Source organism: Rhinolophus hipposideros (assembly GCF_964194185.1).
Source record: "Rhinolophus hipposideros genome assembly, chromosome: 6".
Taxonomy (NCBI): Eukaryota; Metazoa; Chordata; class Mammalia; order Chiroptera; family Rhinolophidae; genus Rhinolophus; species Rhinolophus hipposideros.
In genome coordinates, this window is record NC_138052.1 from 97676409 (window position 1) to 97688945 (window position 12537).

A 12537-nucleotide genomic window follows, 5' to 3' on the forward strand; every position below is an offset into this window, starting at 1 on the left:
TGGCGTCCCCAGGTGACTACGTTGAAAGCACACACTCAGCCATGCCTGTTGACACCCCAACCCCTTAACTTTCTAGTGACTGCAGCGGGAGGCTTCCGGGCGCTGGCTCCTCAAAGTGTAGTCCCACGACTGCAGGCTCGTCTTCGCCTGGGAGCGGTTACAAATACAGACGCTCCCACTTAGACCCTGGGCATCAGACTGTGCAGTTTCGCCAGTCCCCAGGGGGGTCCCGGGACCCTGGGAGTTTGAGAGGCGCTGCATGCCACCACGCGGCGGGCCAGGTCCCTGTCCGGCAAAGCCCAGTGGCAGAGGTCCCTCGGCCGCGCTTACCTGGAGGAAGGCGCCCGGCCACACGGTGGGGGAGCCGTGGTTGAGCAGCTCCCGCAGGGTGAGCTGCGGCGCGGCCGGGGGCGGGCAGGTGGCCGCAGGCCTTGTGCAGTGGGCTGCGCTCGTCCTCGTCACGCGCGTCCGCCGCCGCCCCGTGTCGCAGCAGCAGCGCGCACAGGCGCAGGCAGCGCGCGGACTCGTCGGGCCGCCTCGCCACGCCGCACGCGGCGCTCAGAGCCGTCTCGCCACGGGCGTTCCTCGCGTCCACGCGCGCCCCGCGGCCCAGGTAGAGGCTGGCGTGCTCGTCCAGGCCGCGCTGTGCCGCCACGTGCAGCGGCGTGTCCCGGTCCGTGCCGCCCGCGCGGTGCACCCACGCGCCGCGCTCCAGCAGTGCCCGCGCGCACCTGTGGGGAGGCCAACGCTGGTCACCGGCCCACGCGGGGGCGGACACTCGGTGCCCACATCCTGCCACCCCGCCCACCACGCCCTGGCTGCCGTTCCTGGGCCTGTGGACACCCCACGGGGGACCCGGCTCCCTGAAAGAGCAAGGTGGCCGGAGAGGAAGGACTTAAGCTCGGATCTGTCTTGCTCCAGATACAGGAGTTTAAACTGAGCTGAAAAAAAGAAAATGAGATTATGGCGAGTGGTGAACAGAGCTAGGGACATTTCCTAAGAACCCACGTGCACAGTAGTAAAACTTATGAGTCATTCGTAACCGCCTGGTGCTACTTTGGCAGGTAATGTGGTTCAAATGACAGTGCTTGAAGCGCTAATTACTTGGGTTGTTTGTCACAGGTGGCGGTTAAGGGACGGCCTGGGAATCACCATTCTAAGGAGGGTCCCTTAGACTGGCGCATTCTTTCTCAGCCGGCATGTACCGTGTCTGTAAACTGCTCAGCTTTGGCGACGGTGTGACAAGGTTTGCTTTGGTCCCACGGAGGGAATCAACCCAGCCCTCATGGCACTGACAGACTGGCACTGGCTTGCCCCTCAGAGCGGGAAGCATGGGTGGGACACACAGCCATGCCTAACTGTGGGAGGACCTTGCTTTCAACCAGACCCTTCCAGAACAGACTGTGGATTTTGGCTGTACCCACATTCCCCAGTGGTCTCCTGGGGGTTCTGGGCTCCCATGGAAGACACCCATTGATGAGTGTCTTCTTTTGTGTCTAGACCTAGTTCCACCAACTGGGTCTCAAGACTGTCCTCTCCTCAGGGCCTTGTCCACACCTGGGAGAATTCTAAACACCTCAGCCTGCCACAGCAGGCTGCTGGCCAAGCTGCGGGACCTTAGGGCCTCAGACACCAGTGGGAAACTCGGTCTGCCCCAGCCTAACTGTGGGAGGTCCGTCACACAGACACGCCTCCATTCCGCTGGCCCCTGTCCTTTGGGCGCAGTCAAAACACCAGCCCCAGGTTAGTCACCCACTCCCGGGTCACCTCCTGGACATCACAGTGCGTCCACGTGGTCGTTCCACCTTTGGAGTCTGATGTGCACAGTAAGACTTCAGGCCACACCCTCTGGTCCCTGTAGCTCACGCACGCCTGTTGGGACCCTTCTCATCTCTGCTCTATTGAGACTTGAGTCCTTGACCCCTCATTCTCTCAGCCCTTCCTACCTTCACTCCCTTCCCTGGGCTGCACTCCAGTGCTTCTGTTCTCAGCATCCTCAGTTCCCTTGAATCGAGGGGACGTGGCCACCCCCTATGCCAGGTGGCCAAGTCACCCACTTGGGACCTATTCATCATCCACCCTCTCTCCCACCTTGGCTGCTGAGTGCCTCTGGGGGAAACCTCGTTGGTGGATTCGCTTCCGGTTTTAGCTAGGCCTCAGGGACCTTCGGTGCACATCTCCCAATGGTAGAAGGCCAGCTCCCCATGCCTTGCCTTTTAGTACAGACTCCAAATGTCATTGCCATCGTCAAGTGAGCCTACTTCTATTCTCCTCCCTCTGGGCAATCTTCTCCTATGCCATTCAAAAAGTGTGGGCTCTCCCAGGAACCGCCATCCCTTCTGCCTCTGCCAATGAATCTGCTCCCACACCTGTTAGAATCTGTTCCCACCACGATTGTTCCCACCTTCCTCCATGTTCTAAGGAACGGAGTCCCTCTTGATCAGCTTGCCCCAGATGTCGTCCTCTCCTGCTTCCTGGGGGTCCTGCTCTGTCAGTGACTTGCTCTTTGTTCTTTTCCTGTCCTCCTACCTCCTCCTCCCCCATTTCAGTGGTCACCACCCCTGTTAATTCCATCTCTTTAATAATCACTTAGACTGCTTCTTCCCTCCATTCCCACTGCCACTGGCTTTTGTTGAGGCCCAAATCCTTTTATGCCTGAACATTAACGAGTCTCCTAATTTGTCTCCTGCTCCAATCTCACAAGCTCCATACTACCCGGAAAGAGCCTTTCTGTGTGAATCAGACATGTGCCTGCTACAAACCCAGCTTCTCCTGCTTCCGGCTGGAGAAAGCCGTGCTCCTGTCTCCCGGACACAGGACGTGGAGCCATCCAGCACCTGTGGACCTCTCCAGTCTCCTTTCCTGAGGCTCCGTCCTGTGCTTCACTCCTGGCCAGGTGTGGTTCTGAGAACACACCCTGACGCTTCATGCCCCTGTGATTTTGCACATTGCTCCTCCGGGTATGCCCTGCCTGCGTGATGGCAGACACAGTCCCATGTTTCCTTCCTCTGCCGCTCGGGCGCCTGCCTTCCCAGGGCCTCCAGCAGAGGGTTGCACGCCTGTGTTGTCATATGCCTCGTACATCGGTGCTAGCTTGGGCACAGCGTTTATCACACCATGCTTCAAATGTTCCTTAGCCTGTGCTACTCCTCTCCTAGACTGTTGGCTCCCTGAGTGTAGAAACGGAGGTTTATTTACCTCTGCTCGTCGGTGCCTAGTGCAGAACCCACTGTTGCGGTTCCCTAAGAGCATGTTACATAAAGACATTTCCTTAATGAGCATCATTCAGCTTTCCGTCATGTTGTTCCTGTCTGTCGTGTTATTTCCCTCTCTGGGGCTCTGAACGACATCATCCATTGAGGGTTTCCAGGCTAAAGCGACTGCCGTAAATCTGTTTATATTTCTACCTAGGGACTCCCAGTGGTTTTCATTCTCTCTCTGCATTGCTCTCGTCTCCATATCAGCAGTATCTCGAGAAGTGGTCTGTCTTGGGTGAAAGATATTACAAACAAGTACAATTTGATGTGAGATGTCCTTTGGGACAATAACCAGCTCAGAGAGGATGCAAATTTCGCAATCAGAGTGCTTCAGATCTGCTTCCTCCTTGCCTCTCTGGGAGGAATTTTGAACAGTGTAGCAGGAGGTTAGGATTCAAGGGTTCCGTGTCATTTTGCCACCGAGCCTGTGTGCACTCTCAAGCAATTGCAAAACGTGTCTTCTACCTTTTTTTTTTTTTTTCAAAGCATCCTATCCTCTCCAAAGACATCCATAGGGAAGTTCGAGTGGTCCTCTTGTTCACGTCCACAGCCGACCTGGCTGATGGCCAGGCTGCTATTTGTGACTAAGATACCTTCAGAAGAAGGAGGATACTGGCCCACCCTCTGGAGGGCTGTAGGTGCCGTTTCCATTTTTAATGAAGAGCTTTTAATTGGCTAAACCTTGGCACTTTCTTAGAGCAGGTCATGATGTAAGTTTTGTTCTCAGACCACAGGCATGAGAAAAAACAGCACAACAACTTGACTGGGGCACCGCTGTGCTGGTGTACCCTGGACAGTCATTAAAAATGAAGGTGTGGGGGCCTGTTTAATGACATGGAAAGCTATTTGCAATGGTTATGTGAAAAGATCAGGTTACAAAACAGCACTGAGCAGTGTTATTAAAAACAAACAAACCCACAGACATGTATATGCACAGAAAGCAAGCCTAGAAATCTACACGCCAACGTGTGCATGATGGGGCAACGGGTGCTTTTATTTCCTTTTTGCCTGTCTATATTTTCAAAATTTCTTAAAGGAATCAGTTTGAAAGGGGAATAGCAACAGAGGTTGTTGATAACAAAACCACCCCCACCAGCCACAGCCATAGCCCATGGGTTCTAAGAACGTCAGCTTTGCTGTCCAGGTTCCCAGAATGCTCTCAGATTTTCCATTTATCTGTCCAGGCATAAGCAGCCAACTTGGAAAGGATGAATGGCAGTGCCAATGAGAAACTGAGTGGAGAGGAGAGGGCTGGGGCAGGTTGGAGGTGCTCAGGGATAAGCAGAGACATGGTAACAGTCTTGGGGACCTCCTGGACCCGACCTTGTATATGTCTCCAGTGGGGAAAGCACGACCCAAGTCTGTGCAGGACTGCGGGTAACCCAGCTGTGCCCGAGCCCTTCCCTCCTGGGAGAGATTTTGTCAGGTGGTTTCCTGCTATAGGCGGTTTCCTGCTACCCCTATAGACAGATGAGTCAGAAAGGTCTGGAGCTGCTGTGGGAGGTCACTGTCAGGAACCAAGGGGGGAGAATCCCATCTGAGGACGTCTGAGTGGGTTGTGTCTGCCTTACAGGGTATTGAAGAGACACCGTGCTGTCTGAACAGCTTCTGATACAAAGCGACTTGGGCAGACACATACCCTCTAATCCCTCATCCCTATCTTCGATAATGAGCACGGTGACAGGCTGTTATAGGGAGGGGCCCAAGGTTGATAATACACTTTAGCTCGAGCAAAAAGGCAGGAGTTAGTAGAGATGAGCCACCAAGGACTGTTGAATTGGAGTCATTTTACTTATTTCCAAAGGGGAAGAAATACTCTGCGCCCACATCCTGCACGCCGTGCCCAGCCACCTCTAGCATGTTCCTGAAGAACCAGTCACCTCCCGAGCGCAGAGGGCCTTTGTAGTGACAGCCTCAGCGTGGCTTTCCCACCGTTCACCTCTTCCTTGGCCCTTTCACACCACCTGCCACGTCTTCCTGCCTCCCGGGAGACAGAGCCTGTTCCAGGCTCTCCTTCTTCGTCTTCCCTCCTCCCCTTCACTGTTGCTACAAAGCCCGCAGAGTGGGATTTCACAGCCTCTGGTCCTGAGCCAGGAGGTCACTGCATCCCCCAACTACTTAGTTTTTCATTTATTATTATTTTTAATGTTACCTTTAGTTTTTGCAACAAATCTGCATTGTGCGTAGAATTTACACGTAGGGAAATTGAAGCTTAAAAGAAGACCAGTGACTTGCATAAGGCCAGAAAGCCAGGACGTGACAAAACAGTGACCTTGGTGGCTGTGATTGGCTTCAAAGTTCTCAGTCCCCACCACCCACGCTGCTGCCTCTCCCCATCAGCATTATTTGTGGGGTGCCTTCTATGAGTCAGGCACTACACTAGGTATTTCCCATAAGTTATCTCTAAACTTTTCATTCATCCATCCATCCAGCCATCCACTCATCCATCCATCCATCCATCCATCCATCCATCCATCCATCCATCCATCATCCATCCATCCATCCATCCATCCATCCATCCATCCATCCATCATCCATCCATCCATCCATCCATCCATCCATCATCCATCCATCCATCCATCCATCCATCCATCCATCCATCATCCATCCATCCATCCATCCATCTGCCCATCATTCGTCCATCCATCCATCCATCCATCCACCCATCCATCATCCATCCATCCGCCCATCATTCGTCCATCCATCCATCCATCCATCCATCCATCATCTATCCATCCATCCATCCATCATCCATCCATCCATCCATCCATCCACCCATCCATCATCCATCCATCCATCATCCATCCATCCATTCATCCATCCACCCATCCATCATCCATCCATCCATCCATCCATCCATCCATCCCATCCATCCATCCATTCATCCACCCATCCATCATCCATCCATCCACCCATCCATCATCCATCCATCCATCCATCCATCCATCCATCCATCCACCCATCCATCATCCATCCATCCACCCATACATCATCCATCCATCCATCCATCCACCATCCATCCATCCATCCACCCATCCATCATCCATCCATCCACCCATCCATCATCCATCCATCCATCCATCCATCCATCCATCCATCCATCCATCCAACCACCCATCCACCCATCTGTCATCCATCCATACATACATCCATCCATCCAGTAGAGAACATGGTCTGTGCTTCGTACAACAACAGTCTTTCAAGGCAGGGGAAGTGCTTCTTCTCTGAGCCCTCCACAAAAGTTTCTGGACAGACTTGCTAACAGGACCCTGAAGGCATGGAACATGACCAATGGGGCTGGCAGAGGTCACCCACTGCTTGCCCAGTCCTGCCAGCAACCCTACATGATAGATTTCATTCTCCCCAATTTTCGGTGAGGATTCAGTTTTTGAGGTTTGAGCAGTGACCTCAAGGGTTGGGACCAGGGAGACGACAGTGACCCCACAGCCGGCACATCCTGCTTGAAGGGACAAGAAGGCCAGCTATCACTGGATGACAGCACAGCTCAACAACCACCAAAAGCTGATACTGAGCAAGCAGGATAATGACAGTGACAAAGTACCATAAGGTTCTTTGGCTGAATTCAAGATTCAAAAAAATCACTTAATGTTTCCGAGGGGAGACAGACCTTGCTTACAAGCGCTTTGTTGGATGTCTTAAGTACCTGTCTCCTGAGCAGCGTTTTCTGTCTCCGGAAGTCACTGGGTCCTTGGACAATCCAGATGGCCCTTCACTGTTCCCCTCATGCGTTTGCTGCCCCCCACCCCGCCCCCGACAGACAGAAGGGTTTCATGTAGACAGTGTGTTCAGTGACAGTAACAGGTGTTAGGAGCCAGTCTTGTCAAATCTCATTGCCGCTGCTTTTCCTTCTCATATTTGACATGGAGGCAGATGGGCTGCAGACTCGTCTCTGGGGCAGGGTGGCTAGAGCCCTAAGGCTGGGTCCGTGGGTGGGGGCAAAAGCAGCTGGATGCTGGGCAAGTGCCAGCTGGTGGCCGTTTTGCTGAGCCTCTCTTTTGGGGATGTGTCACCCATCCCTTTCTTTCTGTTCTGTATTTTCTTCTCTCTGCCTTTCCCCTGGATGCTAAGCTCTGAGACTATTGAGCACAAATGTTTACAGTTGAAATGGCTGATGTGAACAGACAAATCCTTAAGTGTAGAAAGGAGTGTGAGAGAGAAACTGGTTGGCCATTTCTATCCTTATGATTTCCCGTGAAGCAATGGCTGCCATTTAATTTTGGGGCAAATTCTCCCCAGATTGCAAATGGAACCCTGCATTTTGGTGAACTGAAAAATGATTTAGGGAACAAACTTTGAGAAATCAGCTTCACAGTTTGCCTCACTTGCCCATGAAGTAGTATGTGACTTTCTGGAAACTTCACTCAACAGAAATGGGCAAACTTTTTCTCCTTCCCTGGTCCCAATGGATGAAGAGGGAGGCCCAGAAGCTTCAGAGAAGGGGAGAAGAATCAGAAAAAGTGAAAGAAAAGACTCTACCCACTTCTTGGGCCAGGGTGGGGGTGAGGTCGGGGGAGCTTTGAACTGGACCAGAGAAAAGTTTTATGTCTATTTATATTTATGTATTTTTAAAGTGAGGTAAAATGTGCACACAGATAAATGCATAGATCTTAAGAGTACAGCTGTATGAATTTCTACAAAGCATACACCTGTGTAATTGACATCCCATTCAACACCTAGACTATTTCCATCTCTCCAAGAAGTTCCCTTGCCTTTGCAACCACCCCCATAAGCTACAACGGTTTTGTCTTTTCTAGAACTTTTATTGTGTCCGGCTCCTTTCGCTCAATATAATGTCTGACATTCATCCATAAACTCATTCTTTTTTATTCAAGTCATTCTTAATTATATAGATATACCACAATTTAAAAATTCATTCTCCTATTTTTATTTTAAAAGATTTTATTGGGGAAGGGGAACAGGACTTTATTGGGGAACAGTGTGTACTTCCAGGACTTTTTCCAAGTCAAGTTGTTGTCCTTTCAATCTTAGTTGTGGAGGGCATAGTTCAGTTCCAGGTCCAGTTGCCATTGTTAGTTGCAGGGGGTGGAGCCCACCATCCCTTGTGGGAGTCGAGGAATCAAACTGGCAACCTCGTGTTCGAGAGCCCACTGGCCCATGTGGGAATCGAACCGGCAGCCTTTGGAGTTAAGAGCATGGAGTTCTAACTGCCTGAGCCACCGGGCTGGCGCAATTCATTCTCCTATTGGTATTGGTGGACATTTGGGTATTTCTGTATTTCTATTATGAACAGCCAAAAAGCTGCTATGAACATCTTTGTATAAGTCTTCTTGTGGACTTATATGTTCTTGTTTCTCTAAGGTAAATATCTAAAAGTGGAATTGCAGTAGGTGTATATTTAACTTTAAAATAATCTACCAAACAGTTTTCCACAGTCATTATATCATTACACACTCCCAATGACAACAAACGGGGGTTTCAATTGCTCCACATTCTTGCAAATGTTTGCTGTTGTCATTCTTTATGACTTAGCCCTTCGAATGGGTGTGGACTAGTGAATATTTCTTTGTGGTTTGAATTTGCATTTCCCTGATGAGAAATGATGTTAAATACCTTGTCATTTGCTTATTGGCCATTAGTACGTCTTTCCTGAAGTGTCTGATGAAGACTTTTGCCCAGAAGATAAAGGTTTGATTTGGCCTGGATTACCTGACAGTGAGTCCTAGGTATTCAAATGGGACTTGGCAAGTGACCAGAAAACTGAGCAATCTACCTGAGATGCTTGCTCTGAAGGGGCAGGAAGGGGGAAACCCAGTGACAGGACATGTTTGAAAGGTGGTGATTAGAGGTGAGCTGAGCTACTTCCTAACTCTACACAACTTTTGAAACAAATTAGGTTAACAAAGGAGAGATCTTTCAGCATCCATCTCTCTAATAACACTTGGCTTTAGAGCCTGGTTCTGACAATTTTCACTGTGTGCCACCTAACTGACAAAACATGGGCCGTCGATGATGAGATTCAGTTTTCGAATCTGTAGACTGGGGATAATCATGCCTTGTAGGCTTGCTGGGAGAAGCGTAGCAAGTAAGACACTTCCCAGTACAAGTGCTTTGGCATGAGTGAAGTTCTAGGAATATCAAAGCATCCAATGAGGCAGCCGCTCTCTGACACCGTGTTCTTTAAAATTCCTTACGATACCTCAAGTTCCCGTTGATTCAGACCAGGTTTTCTCCCCTTTGGTTGAACAATGAATCAATCACTCATCTGGGAGGTGGAAAAGTAGACTGTTTTATGGATTACGTATCAATGCATGTGGCCCTGGCACCTCATGCAGGTAAACTTCCTGCTACCAGGTGGAGACTTCTGGCTTTGGGGTGAGGACTCTGACAGTTATCCCCACTCGATCCATCCTTTCCTGCCAGGGAGTGCCTTTCTTGCCTCAGGAAAAGCAATCCTTCCTTTCTGCCCAGATTTTAAACTGCCGGGTCTGAACTAGAAAAGAATTGCCCAATGATTTTCTTCAATGATTCCCCCTGCCCCCTCCGCCTCCCCTCCTCCCCAAGATAACTAGTTGCTCTCATAGATCCAACTCTGGTTTGTGAATTATTTGTTATTTAGTTGAATTGACACAACTAGGACAAAAAAGGAAAATTGCATGCTTTGTACTAATATGTCCATGAAGGAAACAAGCCCTCTTCACTTCTATTTAAATCAAGACAGCTTTGGATGAGAAAAAGAATCAGAACTCTGGCAATTCTTTGCTCATTTTAATCATCTCAGAGTTTGAAAAAAGGTCAAGGAGAGGAATCTGATAATACATAGGGCGAGGCTGGCATGCAGGCTACTAATGTGAAGAGAGTAACTTTACTGCAACTTTTCTTTTTGGGAAAAATCTCTTCAAAAGTCTCCTAGATTAAAGGTCCAATCTCCTTTTTTTGTGTGTTGAATTCTGAATTCTGAAGCTTGCTGGTTGGAAGGAAGCACAGACATCTTTTTTTTTATTTTTAAATCCCAGGAACTCAGAGACTCAAAGGTTTGAAAGTCCTACACCCATGGTGAATTGCCGACTAAAAGGGGGAAGGAGCAGAACTGGGTCCCTAGGTGCAGAGACCATTGTCACCAACAGTAAGAAAATGAAATGGCTCTGTATGTAGGTCAACGACCCCCTCTCTACTGTAAGGTAAAAAAATTAAGGATGACCTAAAATCTACTATGTATAAAGAGATTCTAGAGAAAGTAGCTTGTCAAAGTTATAATGTTTATACTACCTGAAGCTAGACCTCCTCGGAGTGTAACTTTAGGGGAACTCTTTAAGCTGAAAAGCGGTGGTCAAAACCTCAAGCCCTTTCTGACATCTATTAACTTTTTATTCTTCAAGGAGGTTGGCTGTGTTATTGTAGAGGTGTTCAATGGATCTGCCAGCCTTTTCCATTATAATCATTGATAGTGGAGGGATTCTAAGTCAGCAACGCATAGTTCTTCCTGAACTTCTGCTGTATTCATCACTTATCTTAAACTTTTCCCCAGTAACCAGGATTTAAATAAGTCAAAACTGTCAAATTAAATTGGCAGGGAGAAAGACTCACATAGAGACACACATAGAGACACAAGAGAAAATGAGAAGAAAAAGAAGAAAGAGGAGGAGGAAGACAAAAGAAAAGAGATTTCATAGAGCCCCACTTTAATACAAAGACATTTTAAAAGTCCTCATTAAACAATGTGCTAGACCTGTATGATTTCTGAAAACCAACTGAGCTAGGAAATTAGTTTCTATTGTACAGTAGAGAAGCCAAGTCACTCTAATGTCCCATGTATACCTCAGACCCTTATGAGGTCCAAATGGAAGCTTGTTGGCCTGCGTTAGGGATATTATCAGGATTCACAAAATTTTGTACTCTGATAGGTGTTGCATTCTCATTTCTTAGTAAAAAGCAGTATTTTTTTCTGATACAATTTCAATGGGAGGTGGGAACCCAAGGCGTGAAGCAAACTTGTGGTTTAAAACTCTTTTTATTTTTTAAATTATTTTAGATTTACAGAAGAATTGCAAAGATAATATGGAGAGTTCCCAAATACCCATCACCCAGCTTCCCCTAAAGTTAATATCTTATAATATTCTGGTCCATTTCTCAAAATTAAGAAATTAAGATCAGTACAATTCTATTAACTGAACAGCAGACTTTGTTTGGATTTCACCAGTTTTCCCACAATGCCTATGTTGCGTTCCAGGGTACCATGTTGGATTTAGAGAAATTAATTCTGAACAAAGGAAAGGAAATATATGCCTTCTTTTTGAGGGAGGCATGGTGTATTCTTAGACTTGGAACATCATCAAATGGGTTATATTTTCCACAGGAGCCTGTTATAATTGGGAACAATGTTCCTGACTAAGGGTATCACAGCAAATAACTCACAGATAACCAACAGATATGGAGGTAAAGGAAAGAAACAACACCCCCACAGTAATTTAAAGTAGAGAAATACTGTTTCAATACCCTTTAAAGAAACACAATGACTATACAAGAGACTCCCAGCAATTGCATTCAGCACCTACATAATTCTTACTATATGCCAGGCTCTTCTAAATATTTTTTGAAACATTTTACCTACATTAACTCATTTAATTCTCATAAGCATTCTATGTAGTAAGCTCAAGTATCATCCCTATTTCACAGATGAGAACACTGAGACAGAAATATAAAATAACTTGCCCAAGGTTGCACAGCTAATTAGTGTTGGAATTGGGGTTCAGTCAAGGCCTCAAATGTAAAATATGTACTTGTAGCATATAAAATTGTATAGTATAAAAATATGATAAAAACTGAATGCAATTAACATATAATTGATTAATTATTTTGCCTGCTTTCTTAGTACATAGAAAGACTTTTGCTTTGATTTGGTCGGCTTCTGTCCTTTGATAAAGCTGATGTATATTTCTGTGCTAGAAAATTTTCAACTGGTGAATACCAGCCCACATCATATATTCTACACATTTCTGGTCCCAGCATCTAGTACACTGCTTTTCATTACCTTCCTCTCCCCTGACACTGAAAGCATCCTGAGGGTACAGACCATCTAATGCAGTCCCAGCATCTCACAGAATTCATAGACAATTGAATGCTTGTAGGAACGGAGTCATTACGGGTTGACCTTGGGGCTGTGCTTTTCAGAAATAGATGGGTTTTCTATAATGTTATCACCAGATGGCAACAACTTTGTGCAACAGCAAATCATCTACCAAATGAGTCAAGAATAGAAATAGGAAGTTAAAACCAGGTAGAAATTAATCCCATATTGAGA

The 12537-nt window shown here is 47.7% G+C and overlaps 1 protein-coding gene across 1 annotated transcript in view; it reads right to left on the reverse strand.

The window, feature by feature from the left end:
* ASB18 (ankyrin repeat and SOCS box containing 18) overlaps positions 1-12537 on the reverse strand; it is a gene marked incomplete at its 5' end in the record, with an annotated part of 56485 nt that overhangs the window by 18433 nt on the left and 25515 nt on the right. Inside the window, 2 exon segments of the mRNA XM_081051927.1 lie at positions 331-418; positions 420-731. Coding sequence (XP_080908053.1) covers positions 331-418; positions 420-731 — 400 coding nt within the window.